Raw genomic sequence first — 20,810 nt, 5'->3', positions numbered from 1 at the left:
ACCCCTTTTGGTGTTGGCATCATGTTATGCTTTAGCTATTGAAAAATAGCAGATCTACAAGCTCATATCGCGCCACCGAGTGGCGCGATACGAGCTTGTAGGTCTGCTATTTTTTTTTAATCGAAGACACTTTTAGAATCTGATCTCAGGTCAGAATGGGTTAATAATGAAACTGTCAGGATGTAATAGACATTTTTAGAATCAGAATCAGGGTTAAAATACATTTTGGATTGCAGCCTTCACACATCAACTTAATTTAATTTGGTGAATCTGGCACATGACATGGTTTTCTACAGTAACAATGCTGATCAATCTGGGACACCTGTATTTTTCTATTCATACAGTACTCTGCGTGTAGTATTATGTTTCAGCTGGATATGTATGTTTGTACATAATCTCAGCAAACACATTTGCTTTGGGGACTTAGTGATTTCCCTCCAACACAAACAAAGCCTATAAGAGCACTCTACGTGACTCTTCATTGTGCCTTTCACATTCCTATTGTTTGAGGGTTTAACGTGTAAAACACCTGCCCTTTTGATTGGCTCATTTATACAACTGACATGGCAAAGCATTTTGTGGGCAATAGCAGGAGACAAAGCAAGCGTAATATTCTGTGCCACTAATGTCAGTGTGTGCAAACATTGCAGTTGATTCATTATACTCATCAAAAATCCCAATGAAAGACTTTGAAGTATCATTCATCATTGTGTGGTCCACAGTGCCCACCTGGACATGAAAGCCAAAAGAAAATGGCAAACAAAACATAAAATAAATATGTTTGGCCTGCAGCTTATCTTTGTTTAATGCGGTTACAGCTGAAGTAAGCTGTAGAACTATACAGATGTTGACAAAAGTCACACAATGCAGATGTTCATAACCTCAAAGGAAAACTGAAATTGAGACAGTCTGATTTGTCTCTTTTATTAGCTCTAGACTCATATAAGTAATGTATTTTAATTTAAACTATGTTTATTGTTTTTTGCAATATAATTAGCAATGTAACAGTTTCATCAAATTTAGTTTAGAAATTACAACAAATCACAAAATAATTTAAAATCATTTTGATCAATATACAGTGTGAAAGCATTGACCTGGAAGAGGCCAGACAAACCAAGTATTACACAGTGGTTCAAGGACTTATGTTTATGTTTACCTTTGGAAAAGATCGCATACATTATTAAGGACAAACAAGAAAAGCTTCAGGAGGTGTGGGGACGTTTTATAAGTTATATAAAGAACAAAAATGTGTCACATTTAATGGATGGAGCTGAAGAGGAGTAGTGCTGTTGTTGGTTTTTTGGGGTTTTTTTGTGTCATTATTGTTGTTTTGCTTTCTTTATACCAGTAATTGTCTTGTAATGTTTATTGTTGTTTTTTGTATGTTTGTATTGTCAGTCGTCGTGTGTGTAAAAAAGGAAAATAAATACATTGTTAAAAAATATATATACAGTGTGAATGCCAGGCAAATAGATCCCCAACTATAGTCGTCATCATCAAATTAGTTACAAAGTACTAAAGTCAAAGCAATCTAAAGTCAATGTTCACACATGTAACACTTCTGACACATGTTATGTGTCAGAATCTAGGCTTAGCTTTTATATCCTGAGCTTAGCTCTCATATCATCTGTTCCTCACTGCTTTATTTAGGCACCTAGTTCAATCTATGAGGCCGTGCAAAAACATTCATAACAAACACATTTTTTGTATATACGGTACTTGTTTTAGACAAAGTGTGGAATTTGTTGCAAGAAAGGGAGATGACATTGAATTTGGATACTATATTATGGCTGTGCTCATCTCTATATAGGCAATTTAATTTACAGTTTAAACATCACATAATGGGAAACTTTGTCAACGGGAAGATGGCTCCAACTTTAACTGAGTCAATTGAGTTCATTCATGAATCATGAGTACCACAATCTAGCCCATTCTGACCGGGCACCCATTTTGGTGTCGGCATCATGTTATGCTTTAGCTATTGAAAAATAGCAGATCTACAAGCTCATATCGCGCCACCGAGTGGCGCGATACGAGCTTGTAGGTCTGCTATTTTTTGAAAAATCGAAGAACGACTGACATTTTTAGAATCTGATCTCAGGTCAGAATGGGTTAATCAGACCAGTGTGTGTCCAGTGGAAAACTCGTATGAATCTGATCTCAGGTCAGAATGGGCTAGACCAGTGGTTGTAATTATGATTGCTGCTGTAATCGGCATGCTCATCTCCTTTTTCAGCCTGACATCCGTGCTACATTCCATTTGCTTTTCAAACGCTCAGCTCTCTGATCAAAAGAACACTCTGTGACATTATAGCCTTTGACAGCTATAAGCTGGACACATCCATGACATTTAACCTATAGGCCTACTGCATACAATATAACATTTCTTTCACACTTGTGAAGAAATTCCTTTTCCTTTTTTCATGTTTGTGATCATACCACACAAAAGGTTTTGTGAGAGAACTCAAAACGTATTGCCAGAAGACTGCATACAAATAATGTGATGCCAATGCAAGTATCGTGAGGCCACACAAAAGCCTCTCTTAGTATATTTTCCTCCCCACAACCACATTCTGACCTGAGATCAGATTCATACGAGGTTTCCACTGGACACACACTGGTCTGATTGACCCATTCTGACCTGAGATCAGATTCTAAAAAATGTCAGTCGTTCTTCCATTTTTCAAAAATAGCAGACCTACAAGCTCGTATCGCGCCACTCGGTGGCGCGATATGAGCTTGTAGATCTGCTATTTTTAAATAGCTAAAGCACGACATGATGCTGACACCAAAATGGGTCCCCGTTCAGAATGGGTTAAATAGGATTCATGATTTTTTGTAATCTGTACTTTGCCCTTCGAAGAGAGTCAATTCTACTCAACGCTACTCTACGTAATGCAACGCTACACTGCACTATACTCTATTCTCATCCATACTACATTACATTGTCCCCCAGAGTTACTGTCGAAGTGTCCTTGAGCAAGACACTGAACCCCTAATTGCTCCCGATGTGCTAGTTGGTGCCTTGCATGGTTTCCGCTGCCATCGGTGTATGAATGGGTGAATGTAATGCACAACCTCTGTAAAGCGCCTTGGATAAAGGCGCTATATAAATGCACCATTTACCATTTACCATTTATTGTACTGCTCTTTTCTACTGTAGATTTCATGATGAGTGTATCATACATTTATCTGGAATGTATTTATTTTCTTTCAGAAACTTTTTATTTTCGTTTTATAACAGTATGGGTGTCAAGTCACAGATTCATAGAAAACATTAAAATAAAATATCAGATTTTAGTATCAGTGACTGAGGTAAACAAACGTACTGTATATGAATCACAGAGATCGTGGACAGACATAATGAAAAGACTGTTATTGTGCAAAACATGCCCCTTCAAGACAAAAGAAAAACATTTTCTCCCCTTCAAGTCCCAACTTAGTAAAGCCAATTCCCCACAGCCTCTCTTCAAGTACTCCATCTCTGCTAACCCCCACAATCAGTCACTGGGAGGGGGAAGAAAGCCTCAGGTCTCCTCCCATACCCGGGCCCTCAAGCCATGGAATAATATTTCTAAACCGATACTTATTACTAAAAATGCATTTCATAAATACACAATATAACCTTAGAGCATAATATGTCAAATAAACTTGTTTTGCATTCAGACAGAGAGAACAGAAACACATTGGTGGAAGAGTGAATTAAGGTCAGTTCTTTAGTGGAATACCGGAAGACTCGACCCGGTGCTTGCCCGTTTTTCCTCCCGGAATTGTCACCAGTGAGGGGGATAACTTTGTAATATGCTATTGGCTGTTTCAGCCTGTTTGTATTCTTTTTGGAAAAATATGAAAAGATACTCCTGTGGAAAGGCTATATTATTTTACTTATATTGACCCTATAAACAATTTAGTATTATTTAGTATATGTAAGGTTTTGCCAACTCAAATGGTACCTCGTCAGATAATCCCCACATATCCTACAACAACTTCTGTGAACTGACTTCACTGTAGTAGATTTTCATAAATTATATTTGTACTTAGGCTGTCTGCTGTCATGAAAGTTTATAGTTAGAGATATTCAAAGTCCAGCCGTCTGCTGTCCAGCCTCTCCCACCCCTCACTGGGGGAAATTCTGGGAGGAAAACAGAAACGGGGCGACTCCGAGTCTTCTTGTTACCCTTTAGTGCACCTGTTAGGAGAACATGCACGGGTCAATGATATACCAGCCTAAGCCAACCGGGGTGTTATCAGATGGACTACATCTGATTGAGTCTGAGAAACTTGTTGAGGAGTGTAGGATAGATATTATTGCGTTTAGTGACCTGTGTCTGGGTTTTGCAGAAGATGATTCACATAGGAATAGTACATAGATGTCATTATCTTCTTGACCTATGCTAGAGTTGACTCATAAACAAAACACCTACAGTAGATTCTGTTTTTGACCTATGATAAAGCTGACTCATGAATCGAGCACACAAATATGCTTTTGACATTTCCAAAATGTCTGAAGATTCATAGAAACAGTAGTGTATTGAGGGGTTGAGGATAAGTCATCATATGGTAACTTAAGCCTTAAGTTTCCATATGATGACTTATCCTCAAGTACCTTAAGTCTTAAAGCGCAAATAACATGCATTTTAAAACTGCTTTTAATATTTAATAATCATATTGTCTATGTCCCTCAAAGTTATTTCTAATGGTTTGAGCCTCAATCACCACTCTGATATAACCAGGCCTTGTCAATTCTTTCTGGACTTTGAAAGCAGTTTTAGCTGCAGTACCACACTGTCCTGAGGTGGAGAGGGTGCTGATATGCAGATTATTTAATATTTGAGTCATTATAATACTAATGCTAGATAAAACCAGGCTTGTTTCCATTCCATGCCAGCTTGGAAAATCAACAATGGTGGACATTGTAAACAAAGTGGAAATGCAAATTTGCAACTGAAGACTGAAGAAATGGAGGAATTATACAAAGTAGGGTGACATTGATGACATCACGATGAGGCCAAAATCAGTCGAGCTGTTTCTGAGAGCAATTTCCATTAAAACACCCATATGACATGAAGGCCTGATTGTTCAAAATTGGTTATTTGTGGGGATAGAAAACACACATGGGAGCTCCAAAAACACAAAAAAAATTGAAAAAGTAGAATTTTATGTTATAGGTCCTTTAAGGTACTGAAGGGCTTTGAGGTGTTCATTTCAGTTGTTGCTGCTTCGGGTGCTTGCTTTGTGGATTACCTTGGACTAAATTATATCAACTAACCTGAAAATAAAAAGGGGGAAAAAACAGAATCAACCAGGTGCTCGATGGAGGTGCAAAAAAGTTTTAAAGTAAGCTGATGCTTCAAAGATCAGTGGGACTAAAATACTGATGAAAAGGCAGCGATCCAAGCACTCAAAAAGGTGGAGGGAGAGGCTGGATGTAAAATCAAGGTACTTTATTAGAAAAGGTTAAAAAGCCACATGTTTCGACTCGCAAAGGAGTCTTCATCAGGGCTGATGAAGACCTTGATTCTCCTCATTTTTACACCTTTTTGAGTGCTCAGATCGCCGCCTTTTCTTCAGTAACCTGAAAATAAACCTGTAGATATAGCATGAACAATGTTGACGTTTTTACATAGAAAAATATCAATGTTGATGAAAGACTGCAGGTAACAAAGAAAAGCAGGTGCGCTTCCTCTGAAAATCAAATAACACAGAAGTGGAAAAAGCGGCAGTCCAAAATAAAGGATGCAAGACTGGCTCAAATTCTCATTTTTGTTTTAATGTGTATAGCCTATGCTTAACCCATTCTGGGCAGGAACCCATTTTGGTATTAGCACTATGTTATGCTTTAGCTATTGAAAAATAGCAGATCTACAAGCTCATAGCGCGCCACCGAGTGGCGCGCTACGAGCTTGTAGATCTGCTATTTTTGAAATATCGAAGAACTACTGACATTTTTAGAATCTGATCTCGGGTCAGAATGGGTTAATCGGACCAGTGTGTGTCCAGTGGGAACCTCGTATGAATCTGATCTCAGGTCAGAATGGGTTGTGCCTACACCACCATTATCACATTTAAATCTTCTCTGAGGAAGGCTGAGGCCGAAACACGTAGGCATTAATGAAAGACTGTTTGAGAGGACCCAGGGGACATCTGGCCCACCCGGGGTTTTTTCTCCGGCACACGGACTCAGTTTATGAGTCAGTGTTTGTGACTAACAGTTTCAATAGCTTTAGTTTGTGTGCCAGGTTAATGTGTCAGCCAAAAGCCATCGTACTCAATAATCGGTGAAAGGAGATGGAGTGGAGTCACTGGTGTATAACTCCAAACACACTTTTGTTGAGCCACTTCAGGAAGGCTCAAAAGTTAATTCTGCAGGTGGCCTTCTATACACAAGCTTAGCACTGATGAGCTTGTCACTAATAAAGAGTGGGCTCGCTACTCAAGCTAACAATTAGATTATGATTAACGGTTACCTGCTAAAAGAGGTTTATCTGCAGCTTCAGACACTATTTAATGGAATGAGTTTTTTTTCTTCTTTTCTTTAGATATTGTTTTGCCTTTTCTGCCTTTATTGATAGGTTGAAAGTAATCTGACAGGAAATGGGGAGAGAGATGGGGGTAAGACACGACGCGGCAAAGGCCGTCGGGATCGGGAGTCGAGCCCGCGGCGCTCCGTCAGGCTGGGTGCCCAGACGGTTGAGCTAAGCGTCAGGCTGGCTCAGCAGCCTAGGTGCCCAGACGGTTGAGCTAACCGTCAGGCTGGCTCAGCAGCCTAGGTGCCCCGACGGTTGAGCTAACCGTCTGGGGCTGGGCCAAGGAATGAGTTTGCATTGACTACAAACCCCAAACTCTAGCTTAATTGTGCATAAAGTGTTTGGACATATGGCCATACATTTACAGCACCCATTCCCAAAGGCATTTCTTGTCTTCCGTTGCTGCTTCCTAATTCTTTACATAAAGGGTATCCAACAAAATCTTATAGCTTCACTTAACTTTTAATTACTGGATGAAACAACAGCTGTACAGACAGTACCCTCTTCTCTCAACAATACAGTATACGACAACATACTGCAGGCGTGCAGCTTCACATTTGGGATGATTTGGTGAGCCCAGCCTGTGTAGACATGCCTCTACTGTAAGTCTGAATCTGGTAGGACTGTTTAGCTGTAGGGACACTTTGCATTATAATTCTTGATGACACCTGATGATGTCTGGATGACCGCAGACTACAGCCCGGCGAGCGACTTCAGTTACTGTCTGAATGTAGAGGCTGCAGTGTAGGCCAGAGTGGCACTACATAGCAAGCTATCCATTGCCACCGCCGCCCCGAAAGGCGTTAGATCCTGGTACCGTGCCATGATGATGCCGAGATATCACTTCTGAGAAAAGGGGGTTGGGGAGGGAGGGGAGAGGTTTTAGTTCCTTAGCAAAGTTAGTGTTTAGTGTTTAAGAAAATCTAATCTTACTTTATAATATGCCTTGTCCTATATTGAAAGGGAACATAATAGCAGTCGCTGTTAGGGTCATTGTAAGATGTGAGAAGCGGTCTTAGCTGGTACCATATGTGTGAGAGGAGGTGCTCGGGCAAAAATGGAGTAGGCTATACCTACCTGCCATATGCCAGCTATTCACAACTCACAGCACTTTCTGTGAAATTCATAGAGAGCTTGGAGATACAAGTAAGACGCGCAAACGCGGGAAGCGAACGCAGCTCGTGTGTGTGTGGTTGTGTGTGTGTGTGTGTGTGTGTGTGTGTGTGTGCTACAGCTGCGCCCTGTGTGTGTGTGTGTGTGTGTGTGTGTGTGTGTGTGTGCTACAGCTGCGCCCTCTGGTGGCGGGCGGGTGGTGTAACAGCGGGACAGACAGACACACACACACACACAGACATTCAGCCCTTGCTGTCATAGTAAGTGGCTCATTGCGTTCGCAATAATAGCATAAGTTGAGTATGACAATTAGTGTTTGTAAGGGAGCAATCATGATCATATGTAATACTGTACAGTAGGTATATACAATAAAATCTCAGTTGCCAATTGACAATTGGTGCTAATTTTCTCCTCTAGATTCAGAGAAAACCATTAGAATCAATGCCACCAACAGAAATTAGTTGATATAAGACACCAAACAAATAGAACTGCAATGTACAAACAAACATGCAAACTAAAACCGCACCGGGGAAATCAAGGACTCTCTTTAGAAGCAACTGTTGAACTGAGAGGCACTACCACTGGCTTAAGGACAGCGCTGGTATTACTTTACGTTTGGCTTGTTACCAACATCAGTTTGCCACTAGTAGAAAAACACTGGTGACTATCATGTTCACAACCGTGGCACCCCGGTGTCCCAGTGTCGGGTCATTGGGCAGTGGGCCGGGCCACCTTCAGTTTCACAAAGAGGGTCCATGCATTCACCTCACAAGGGCCCCACACAGGAGAGAATAAATGATAGCAGGTGATAGCTTTAATAGCCCTGAAGATCTGCTCTGACTTCACCTGAAAAAAAAAGGAAACAGCCCCAAGTGCACACTTCATTTCTCCATTTCCGCTGACCCAGTTCCATCTCTTTTCAGTCAGAGGGAAGTGCAGGAACTTGAGGGTGCCACGGCGGCGATTAACACATTCTGACCTGAGATCAGATTCATACGAGGTTTCCGCCGGACACACACTGGTCTGATGAACCCATTCTGACCTGAGATCAGATTCTGAAAATGTCAGTCGCTCTTCGATTTTTCAAAAAATAGCAGAACTACAAGCTCGTATCGCGCCACTCGGTGGCGCGATATGAGCTTGTAGATCTGCTATTTTTTAATAGCTAAAGCATAACATGATGCCGACACCAAAATGGGTGCCCGTTCAGAATGGGTTAACAATCGAGAGCTAACTTTAGTCACCACATTGTGCTGAGAGGCTCCGATAGAGGACAGTCGGCACTTTGTGTGCAGGCTATAGGGAACTCATGAAGATGGATAGACGCAATTTAACATAATGACGGCTAAATGTGATCTCAGAAGTGTCACTGTAAATCTTGCCTTTGTGTTACAATCAGCATGAGTTTAGCCTGTCTGTCTCACCGACATTTTGTAAAATGTTAAATGTAATTTACATTGTTCCACTTTTGTCTAAATGACATAAATGACCATAGTAGCATATAGTCCATCTATCTTATATGGGGCAGGGCCGCAGGCACATGCTGTGCCTGTGCACGTGCGTGTGCACGTGCGGCGCGCGCGTGCGTGTGTGTGTGTGTGTGTGTGTGTGCGTGTGTATAGGTGTGTAGGCGTGAGTGAGTCAGTAGAGTTGTATTTTGATAGCCATGCTGTAACACTTGGTTGTTGATTTGTATGCTGTAATGTCTTTTGTTTTTGCTTTTTATCGGCTAAATAAAAATCGATTCAAATAATAGTCAAAATAAAAAACCCAAAACAGGAGGATCCTTGCCTCTCAGCTTTACATTGTATGATTGATTGTCTTGCATATCAGTAACAAAATAAATAAGATATAACATATATTGCCGCCTTTCTGTAACAACTCTGACATGATTTTCCAATTAGCCTACATGTAATCCCATTACATGATGATGAACATGTATGCAGTGGTGGGAAAAGTATACTCAAATTGTTTTACTTTGAGCAAAAGTACAAAATAAAATGTACTTTGGTAGAACGTAGAAAGTACTTATTATGCAGAATGTCCCATTTCATAGGTTTTCGAATGTATACAAATCTTTTAAAAATAGATACAAATCTGCAAAGTATAACTAGTAAAAGATTTCAAATATTTGTAGTGGAGTAAAAAGTAGCCTATAATATTTAGGCTACCTCTAAGATGTAGTGGAGTATAGGCTACTGTATGAATAAAAGCTAAAATGTTGCAAATTGGAAATATTCCAGTGAAGTGAAAAGACATGAACATAGAACATTGTACTTTTAAGTACAGCAATTGAGTAATTGGTTATTTTCATATCTACGCGGTTGGACTACTGTAATGCCTTGTAGCCTACGCTGGTTTAAACCAAGCCTCCCTTGCTCGACTCCAGCTAGTCCAAAACTCAGCCGCTCATCTACTCACAGGTACTCGCAGACGTGAGCATATCACACCTGTCTTGGCCTCCCTTCATTGGCTCCCTGTCCGCTTCAGAGTGGATTTTAAAATTCCTTTATTTGTCTTTAAATCTATAAATGGTCTGGCTCCTCTTTATTTGTCTGACCTTATTGAGGTTTATACTCCTGCTAGATCACTGCGGTCTGAGGGCCAGCTAAACCTCAGGGTCACAAAGAAGACCCGCTTAAAGTCCAGAGGCGACCCAGCCTTTTCTGTTGTAGCCCCTAAACTATGGAACGCACTCCCCTCCCACGTCAAATTGAAATTGGCCCCCTCCATCGAGACCTTTAAATCCCGCCTAAAGACCCACCTCTTTACCTTGGCTTTTTAACCCCGCTTGAGTTCCTTTGGTCCTTGTATATATGTTTTGTCTCACTGTGATGCTGTTGCTTTTCCTGTTGTTTTCTGTAATGTGTCTCAGTTGTTGTCACTGTTTGTACTTTGTTTTCTCGCTGTTGTTTTTCTGTGTGGTAGCTTTAGTGCACTTGTTTTTATTTTATTTTTTCTCCTGTACAGCACTTTGTAAACTCTGAGTTTTAAAACGTGCTATATAAATAAAGTGGATTGGATTGGATTGGATTTTTACACCGCACTGCATGATGAGGTATGGGTATAGAGTATATATATCTAAATATATATACTCTAAGGGTATGAGTATGTATTTCTCCTTTTGGTGTCACCAACCAACCATGCAGTCCACTCTGTCTGTCTGTCAGTGTAACCCCGCCCACGTTCATCTCATCGTGACATCAGCAACAAAAGAAAACACGTGGTTTTTGTTATTGCAGGAAGTGTGAAGATGGCGGCGCTATTTGCCGAGAACGCTGTCGGCTGGTCTATTTTCACGTTTGTACTTTTGGTAAGCAAAGACAACGTTGCATTGTCGTCGCCTCCGCGCGGCACGCACTTCTGTCACTAGTTCACGACGCTGTGGAAATAGATATAGTTGTATAATTTAGTCAGTAGTGTTACAGACGCTGTCTGTGTGTGTGGCTAAGCTAAGCATATAGCGCTAACGCACTTATAGCTGACGAGTGACGAGCTATCCCTCTCTGTGCATTGAAGTGAAGTGCGGTGTTTTGGTGCAGTTGTAACGCCATTAAAAAAAAAACAGTAAACACGTACATTTGTTTGCTTATTTAGAACACTATAAGTCGTCTTGATTGTTGGACACATTCATACTTGGTGTTTTAGAAAAAGGCGCAACGTCACAGTGATCTGTAACTATATACTGACACTGATTCGCATGCTTGTGTTTCTTTCACCTGTTTGTTGACAAGTTCACGCCGAATACATATTTATGTGCGCAGTAAAGTAAAGCGCGATACTAATAATAACAGGGGTGGAAAAGGTACTGTCAAGTAAAATATATCAATACTGCAATGTTGCCTTGCCCGATGTATTTGATCCATTTTGACAGTTTCATATCTACGAGAGTCTTGGTGACTTAGCCCCTGTGGTCCCTGCACGTTAACCGGTACTGCCCACAGCTCTCCGAACATATATATAAATGCAAAATATAAGGTGCTTACCCGCTTGACCCAAATGTTAACTAGCTCTCTGGGGTGTTTGTGCAATGTATTAGTGCATATTGTTCAATAAAGAAGTGTTTTAATCATTTCTGTGGCCGAACGCTTACTTACCTAAGCTTACCTCGCTTACTTCCAGTTTTAAATTGAGTGTAATTCCATCCTTCACCGGATGCGCCCCCGCACTACCGCCCATTGGGAACTTGAATTCCGACAGAATCGGCCACAGATGGGGATTAAATCACTTTTTTTGAAAGATATATGGACTAATAAATTGCACAAACACCCACAGTGCTATAGTTAACATTTGGGGCACGCCATAGGCACAGGATCAGAATGTAATTTGTAGATGTGTGAGGGGACTTTTTTTGTTTGTCGAATATTTAACTTTAAATAAAAAAACTCTCTCACACTTATTAGTGTGCCAGTGATCATGTGATCAGTGCCAGTGATCATCAATGTACTTGAGTAAAAGTACAAAAGTATTGTTGGTATCAAATTAAAAGTACTCATTATGCAGAATGTTCCGTTTCACAATTTCTGTCAAAAATTTAAAAACTAAATCTTTTGAAAATGGCAGATTTACAAGCGATGCGACAACGCAAGCTTGCAGATCTGCTATTTTCAAATAGCCAAAGTTTAAATAGGGCTGAAGTGGTTAATGTGGGTTTTGTAAAATAATACAAATCTACACAGTAACTAGTAGTATGTTTAAAAATATTTGTAGTAATAAGAGAGTGCAATGAAATTATCTGTGAGAAATAGTGGAGTAGAAGAATTTACATACTCCTGTAAAATGTAAAATACCTCACATTTTTACTATACACTGACACGAAACAAGACAGGAACGCCCAAAAACGTCACAGCCGGTTTTTTAACAAGACAGGAACGCCCAAAAACGTCACAGCCGGTTTTTTAACAAGACAGGAACGCCCAAAAACATCACATCCGGTGTTTTACCCCGGGCAGAATTTTCTATGGCTGCCAATGCAACTTTTTCCAATCCTTAATCACATACGGCAAACACCTATGCCGATAATATCTAACTTGCGGAGGTAACGTGCCTTGTCCGCGGGCAACAGATCTTTCAACGTATGGCATTGCAAATACGTTAGATAATCGCTACTCTGCGCAATATTGTTTTGAAAATGCCGCAAATTGCATTGCAGTGAACGAGAGCAAATCACAAATCACAAATCTTACCCCGGGGGGTGGGCGGAGCCGCGGAGTCGCAGCTGACGCCCCTCCCTCCGCTCTGATGACGCGTTGTTATGTCAATGTATACAGTACTTGAATACATGCACTTAGTTACTTTCCACCACTGAATAATAAACCATTCTTAAATTAAAATAAGATAGAGCCAGATATAAAACCACTGCTTATGGTTGTCTAGATGCAGTCCAGAGTCGAGACAGGCAATGACAGATCATGTCCGGCGTTGTAAATATCTTAAAACTGGCACGCACCTACTAACAACCTTTCCTCATTTTGAGATCCATCTATGTCTATTTGTATGTGTTTTATATGTTGTGACTCGTCTCTCGTTAGCGCCCCCACAAAGAAGTTTTCACTGTTTGGGAACAAATAACACACAGTCTTGATTTGATGTCAGCTGCATGTATTAAATTTGCCTGCCTAAAATTGACATTGGCTGAATGACGTATAGGAAAATAACTTTAGTGCCAGTTGAACACAAAATGGCCCCTGTTTATCTGCAGTACGCACTACTAGCTTTACCGAAGCAATCATCTCAATGGATCTTATTTAGATGCAAAGCCTGTGTCTTTACCTGGCAAGACAAGCAGCTGGAGGCTTAAGTCTGTGGGCCTTTAATTGATCCTGTCTGTGAATGGCAGCCCTTGATCTGAAGGGACTGGTGTTAGCAGTGTCCTCACTGCGTCTTGCTGATGTGACTGGAATATGACCTTGTCGTTTTGAAACTCTTCTTTCCACTGCTGTCTCTAATGAGTTTTCCCTGCCCATTTATCCCATTCTGACCTGAGATCAGATTCTAAAAATGTCAGTCGTTCTTCGATTTTTTTCAAAAATAGCAGACCTACAAGCTCGTATCGCGCCACTCGGTGGCGCGATATGAGCTTGTAGATCTGCTATTTTTAAATAGCTAAAGCATAACATGATGCTGACACCAAAATGGGTGCCCGGTCAGAATGGATTATATGAACAACTTCCTGTTCTGATGTCTGTTTAGTATTAATACTGCAGACTAGGAATACATTAACAAATGCATCAATCAGCGGGAAGAATCTTTAAAATATCCCCCATTACATTATACATAATGATCCTCAGCAGATATACATGTAGTAGGATGATTAATCGGGGTGTGATTAAAAAGTCAACCTTAGCTGTCATTGATTATTATTCTTTCTCTGGCGTTAACAGTGTTTGAGAGTCTGTTTCAATCATCTGCCCAAAATGGTGTGAGGCGGGGTTATTAGGTGGTAATCTGGTACTCAAGTTCATAGTATAGCAGGGGTCCATAGGATATACATAACAAATTTAGACTAAATGTTTTTCTTTAATATATATTACATTTTTAAAGAAAACTTCTCTCTCACACATATTCCAGTGTGCCAGTGATCACCCTCCCTCCCCTGTGCCTAAGGTTGCCTATACTATAGCCTCGGTACCAGGCTTTCATTTTTGTTGCTGCAAAAATGTAAAGCCTGGAGGAACGCATTGGCCGCTCTGGTCTAAAATTGGGAGTCAACCCTTCCGGGTGGGCGTCGCTCCAAATGATGTGACGTAGCGCTGCACTAGGGGGGAGAGGAGGGGCCGGGGGTGACGGACAGATCGATGCGATCCAATCAGGGCGTGCGCAAATCTGAGCCGCGACCCGCCCCTCTAGACCAGAAACCTAACACGTTAGCTCAGGCTACCTATACTACCCCTGCAGACTAATATAGCATTTTCACCCACTATCCCCTTATCTGTTACAGGTGTGTTACTGTTTTAGATTGAGCAGATCTATTGCGTTAGCTTGCATAATATTGAAGTAATATTACAGTATATGAGTGGTGCAGTTCAGGTGATCAGTTCTTTGAATGTTGGATTTGTAAAGCCTTCATTTCAGTTATTCTCCAATTTTATATAATGTACAACTAAATGAAGATGTGACAGATCTCAAAGACTTTAACCCATTTTGGGCGGGAACCCCTTTTGGTGTTTTAACTAAGCGTTATGTTATACTTTAGCTATTGAAAAATAGCAGATCTACAAGCTCATAGGAGCTTGTAGGTCTGCTATTTTTTTTAAATCGTGAAAATGTGGCACACATCTTTGAATATATATTCTTTCAGAAGACTTTTCTTTTATTTCGACGTCAGGCCTAAATGGGTATACCATTTACAATGACTGTGCAAACCAAACAGTAAAATGTTGGTAATTTGGCTAAATTATCCTCTTCATCTTTAGGTCATCCTCGCCTTCTGCTGGGTCTACATCCGTAAATTTCAAAGTCGACAGGAGAGTGAAGTCTTCTCCACCATCACAGCGATATGTGCACTGGCAGTAGCTTTGATAACGTCGGCCCTTCTTCCAGTGGATATATTCCTGGTCTCTTTCATGAAGAACCCCAATGGCACCTACAAGGTAAGCGTCGCTTCCTTTTGTTTCTTCTCTGATGCCTGAAACATGAATCAAATAAAGCCACAGGGAGGAGGCTTCTCCAGGGACAACTTGATTTGTTTAGATTCACATTTTTCTCCAAATTGCCAGCTTGGTTCTTTAATCCATTCTGACCTGAGATCAGATTCTAAAAATGTCTATTACATCCTGACAGTTTCATTATTAACCCATTCTGACCTGAGATCAGATTCTAAAAGTGTCTTCGATTTTTCAAAAATAGCAGACCTACAAGCTCGTATCGCGCCACTCGGTGGCGCGATACGAGCTTGTAGATCTGCTATTTTTAAATAGCTAAAGCACGACACGATGCTGACACCAAAATGGGTGCCCGGTCAGAATGGGTTAACTTGTTGACTAATCTACGAGTTGATTATATTTGTTGTCTTGTTGTAAGTACTGAATTTGCATTTTCACAATTAGATTCTTGGTTGCATTATTTACATTACATTTTCAAGTGTAACCGAGTTGTCACTTCTCACCCCCCCCCCCCTCATGTGAATGACAGGTACATTATTGCCACACTCGGGTTGTAACTAGACTCGGATGTTAAGTGGCATGTTTTCTTTCTTTCTTTTTTTTAATAAGTCATCTTGGCCATCTCATTGCATTAGCTGATCAGAAATCTAATCCGTTTCATAAAGAAAATTCTTCACTTGGTCCAGAGGGATTTGCAATGCTTATTAGACCTGAAATTAGCGGTTTATTTATTTTTTGCTCATGCCGACTAGTGGGAATAGAAATGTGTCCAAGTGATAAGTGATCTGGCTGAGATCAGGTGAGCTCATTTCAGAGCAATAATAGTCATGGGATATGTAATTAACCCATTCTGAACGGGCACCCATTTTGGTGTTGGCATCATGTTATGCTTTAGCTATTTAAAAATAGCAGATCTACAAGCTCATATCGCGCCACTGAGTGGCGCGATACGAGCTTGTAGGTCTGCTATTTTTGAAAATTTGAAGAACCACTGACATAGAAACATAGCTTTATCAGAAAACTGTCAGGATGTAGAAGACATTTTTAGAATCTGATCTCAGGTCAGAATGGGTTAAAGGGGGGGAAGTGTTTTGTAAACCTTTTTTGTAAACCTTTTCATATATTTATTCGGTTGTGTTATATAAGCTCTTAACAGGGAGAACGAAGGTGTTTCTGTCTGTTTTCAGCTTAATGTAAACCAAGCCGTGAACGAGAGCACTGCTATTCCATACAGCTGCCAATGCCTAAGCCTCTTTTATCTCATGGAGTTCTTTACCCATCCAGCATAGTGCTTTTGCTGGCAAGCCTTGCAATAATGTAGTTTATCCCATTCTGAACGGGCACCCATTTTGGTGTCAGCATCATGTTATGCTTTAGCTATTTAAAAATAGCAGATCTACAAGCTCATATCGCGCCACCGAGTGGCGCGATACGAGCTTGTAGGTCTGCTATTTTTGAAAAATCGAAGCGCGACTGACATTTTTAGAATCTGATCTCAGGTCAGAATGGGTTCATCAGACCAGTATGTGTCCGGCGGAAACCTCGTATGAATCTGATCTCAGGTCAGAATGGGTTATATTCTGAAGTCACACATTCATTCTTCTTTACGGCATGGCTCTGTAAGAGGTGAGCCTTATAGAAATGGGTCTGTGAGTCCGTCTGTATTTGTCACTCTGGGGCTAATCTTGCAAACCACTGGACCGATCAGGGCTACTACTGTATTTACAAGCTGTTTCTTGTACACAATGCAATATTGAAGCAATGATAATGGTGTGTCCTATAAGTCCATGTGGGCTGGGCGCCTTTGGTGCATGACACAAAAATAAAGAATCTATCTATCATTCTTCTAGTTAGGCAGAGGAAGTAACTTTTTTCACTTAACCCATTCTGACCTGAGATCAGATTCTAGAAATGTCAGTCGCTCTTCGAATTTTCAAAAATAGCAGACCTACAAGCTCGTATCGCGCCACTCGGTGGCGCGATATGAGCTTGTAGATCTGCTATTTTTCAATAGCTAAAGCATAACATGATGCCGACACCAAAATGGGTGCCCGGTCAGAATGGGATAAACAGTATGTATGTTTTATCCTTTTTTTTAAATATTTCACTTACATTTTGAAAGTCAATGGCAGTTGGATCAGGCTGAGAAACATCCAAATATGGAATCATACTGTACATATACTTGCAATTACTGTACATACACCTAGCCCTTCTGGGGCCATTTTCTTGACATCTGCCTCCAAGTCTCTGCACCAGGTGTTTTGTGGGCGAACCTCTTTATTTTTCCTTGTCATACGAATAGTTACGTCATTGCGAACGCAGTGAGCCACTTACTATGACAGCAAGGGCTGAATGTCTGTGTGTGTGTGTGTCACGCTGTTACACCACCCGCCCGCCACCAGAGGGCGCAGCTGTAGCACACACACACACACACACACACACACACACAGGGCGCAGCTGTAGCACACACACACACACACACACACACACACACACACACACACACACACAACCACACACACGAGCTGCGTTCGCTTCCCGCGTTTGCGCGTCTTACTTGTATACAGTAGGTGACTGATGTCATAGGCTGTTTGCATTGATTGATTGATTGATTTATTAATTAACAGTTTGCGGCGGTGGCTCAGGGGTAGAGTGGCTGGATGGTAACTGCAAGGTTGCCAGTTCGAACCCTGTGGGCTCCCCCAGAGTTACTGTCGAAGTGTCCTTGAGCAAGACACTGAACCCCTAATTGCTCCTGATGTGCTAGTTGGTGCCTTGCATGGTTTCCGACGCGGAATGAATGGGTGAATGTAATGCACAATCTATGTAAAGCGCCTTGGATAAAATCAATGCACCATTTACCATTTACAGTACAAGTACAACTCAATACTGTTAACAGTGAGTGGACGACACCATAAAGCAAAAGCGCTTGTTTACAATAGGGCCCACCATTTTCAATTCATCAAAATGACATCCACATGTGTGAGCCATGCTGGTATTAGACTCCGTCTGGCCGTCTCACACAATGATTTGTTTTTCACCACTTCGTCAAGCAGTGGTTATGAATATATCTGGATAAAGTGGCAAAAACAAATTGGCAAAATCAGGGCACGATCTGTGTGATAAAATGTGTATTATTATTGTATTGTATTCTTAACCCATTCTGAACGGGGGCACCCATTTTGGTGTTGGCATCATGTTATGCTTTATCTATTTAAAAATAGCAGATCTACAAGCTCATATCGCGCCACCGAGTGGCGCGATACGAGCTTGTAGGTCTGCCATTTTTGAAAAATCGAAGAACGACTGACATTTTTAGAATCTGATCTCGGGTCAGAATGGGTTCATCAGACCAGTGTGTGTCCAGTGGAAAACCTCGTATGAATCTGATCTCAGGTCAGAATGGGTTAACTACGAGCCCTTTCTCTTTGAACTCAATTCTAGTGATTGTCTTTCTATTTTCCCACATGTAGGACTGGGCAGTAGACAATGTGACGCGGGCGCAAGTTGAAGATATTGTGTTGCATGGATACTACAGTAAGTGCATTTTGATTTATTTTCGGTCTGTGTGTGTGTGTGTGTGTGTGTGTGTGTGTGTGTGTGTGTGTGTGTGTGTGTGTGTGTGTGTGTGTGTGTGTGTGTGTGTGTGTGTGTGTGTGTGTGTGTGTGTGTGTGTGTGTGTGTGTGTGTGTGTGTGTGTGTGTGTGTGTGTGTGTGTGTGTGTGTGTGTGTGTGTGTGTGTGTGTGTGTGTGTGTGTTGCAATGCATTGTGGTAAAACATAGTTTGTTCAGTTGCCAGATTTGCGGCACATTTCTGAAACTGTATTCTAACTGTGAATGTACTTCAAGGGAGAATAATTTCAATATTCTCTCTCGTTGTCCGTTAGCCATTTGATGATTGATTGTCACATCACATGTGATTGGTGGTAATATTTAGAGAAGGGCTTTACTGTACTTTTCCATTTCGGTAGTAATTGCATTGTGATTAGACTGACTATCGATCACTACTTTGTTCTCCAATAAAAAGCATTTAGATCACCTTCCATTCTAAGTAACTTGGATTAAGAGGATTCAAGGTACTAAGAGGCTTTTGGCAAAAGTCAGCCTTAGATCTTAGGCTGCTGAGCTGTTGGATTAGTTTAGAAGTGGTGAAAGGAGCAGTAAACACAATGTTCCACTGTGAGCGCAACTACCTTAGCCTAATTTGTACCGCCAACTAGATAATTTGTTGTTATTGCCATGTTGTTATTACACACAGGTAATCTTCAGAGGTGACTAATGTGTTATACTGGCTCAGCTCGACAACTCTACTCGGTTTTAAGCCATTCTGACCGGGCACCCATTTTGGTGTCAGCATCATGTCGTGCTTTAGCTATTTAAAAATAGCAGATCTACAAGCTCATATCGCTCCACCGAGTGGCGCGATACGAGCTTGTAGGTCTGCTATTTTTTGAAAAATCGAAGAACGACTGACATTTTTTAGAATCTGATCTCAGGTCAGAATGGGTTCATCAGACCAGTGTGTGTCCGGCGGAAACCTGGTATGAATCTGATCTCGGGTCAGAATGGGTTAAGTCCCCTAAAAGGCTCCAGTCAGATAAGAACCTGACACACACACACAGCACAACAGGCCGTGACGGCGTTTCCAGGGAAAATCACTCCATTGCCACAGTCATTAGTCACTGCTAGGGGAAGTGGGGAGACTGAGGCCTGTGTTAATCTCGTGGGAAAGTGGAGATATTTTACTAAATGCACATTTTGTACTGCTAGTCTCTGTTTCTGTGACGGGAGAGGGGGGGGGGGGGGGGGGGGGGGCACTAAGGGGGATTTATTCTGTCTTTGATTATTAATTATTTCTCTGTTTGAACCCTTCGTCGTATTTTCACTGAGGTAATACAAATTCCATACAATCACAGCTGTATCTGTTGGCCCGGTTGGCCTAACCCATTCTGACCTGAGATCAGATTCTAAAAATGTCTATTACATCCTGACAGTTTCATTATTAACCCATTCTGTCCTGAGATCAGATTCTAAAAGTGTCTTTGATTTTTCAAAAATAGCAGACCTACAAGCTCGTATCGCGCCACTCGGTGGCGCGATATGAGCTTGTAGATCTGCTATTTTTCAATAGCTAAAGCATAACATGATGCCAACACCAAAATGGGTGCCCGGTCAGAATGGCCTAACAGACAGGCTAATCGCAAAGCGATCGTCCATCCAGGCTGTGGGATGTTGTTTATCCTCGGTTGGCCTGACTGACAACCAGCCAATGATCGCAGAGCAAATCATCTTTCCAGGCTATAGTATGTGAGGTGGTTTATCCTCGGGGTAATCTGCTGTTCTGGAACAGCCAGCTGCCATGCAGCATTTTCACTGAGCTAACTAGCCAATCGCAGATGAGTCATCCCTCCAGGCTATGGAAGTCTGCTGGGCTGGTACAAAGTCCTCCTAGTGCTGCTCGATTGTTGCTCAAATGTGAATCTTAATTTTTCCTCCACAAGAATTGAGATCACGACTCTCACACGATTCTCATTTCTTTTCCATGAAAATGTTTATTGTCTTTAGT

General features: G+C 41.3%; 1 protein-coding gene across 1 annotated transcript in view; it reads left to right on the top strand.

The window, feature by feature from the left end:
- The first annotated feature begins 10,883 nt into the window (after nt 1-10,883).
- The window catches only part of lmbrd1 (LMBR1 domain containing 1), a 185,032-nt gene continuing 175,105 nt past the window's right edge, over nt 10,884-20,810 (top strand). Inside the window, exons 1-3 of the mRNA XM_083775213.1 lie at nt 10,884-10,953; nt 15,056-15,232; nt 18,718-18,781. Of these exons, the coding sequence (XP_083631339.1) occupies nt 10,894-10,953; nt 15,056-15,232; nt 18,718-18,781 (301 nt within the window). The 5' untranslated portion in view covers nt 10,884-10,893. The remainder of the gene's footprint in view (nt 10,954-15,055; nt 15,233-18,717; nt 18,782-20,810) is intronic.

The sequence above is a fragment of the Protomyctophum parallelum genome, assembly GCF_964188405.1.
Source record: "Protomyctophum parallelum genome assembly, chromosome: 10".
Classification (NCBI taxonomy): domain Eukaryota; kingdom Metazoa; phylum Chordata; class Actinopteri; order Myctophiformes; family Myctophidae; genus Protomyctophum; species Protomyctophum parallelum.
Note: the sequence above shows the minus strand (reverse complement) of the source record. Positions and strands in the feature narration are given on the sequence as shown.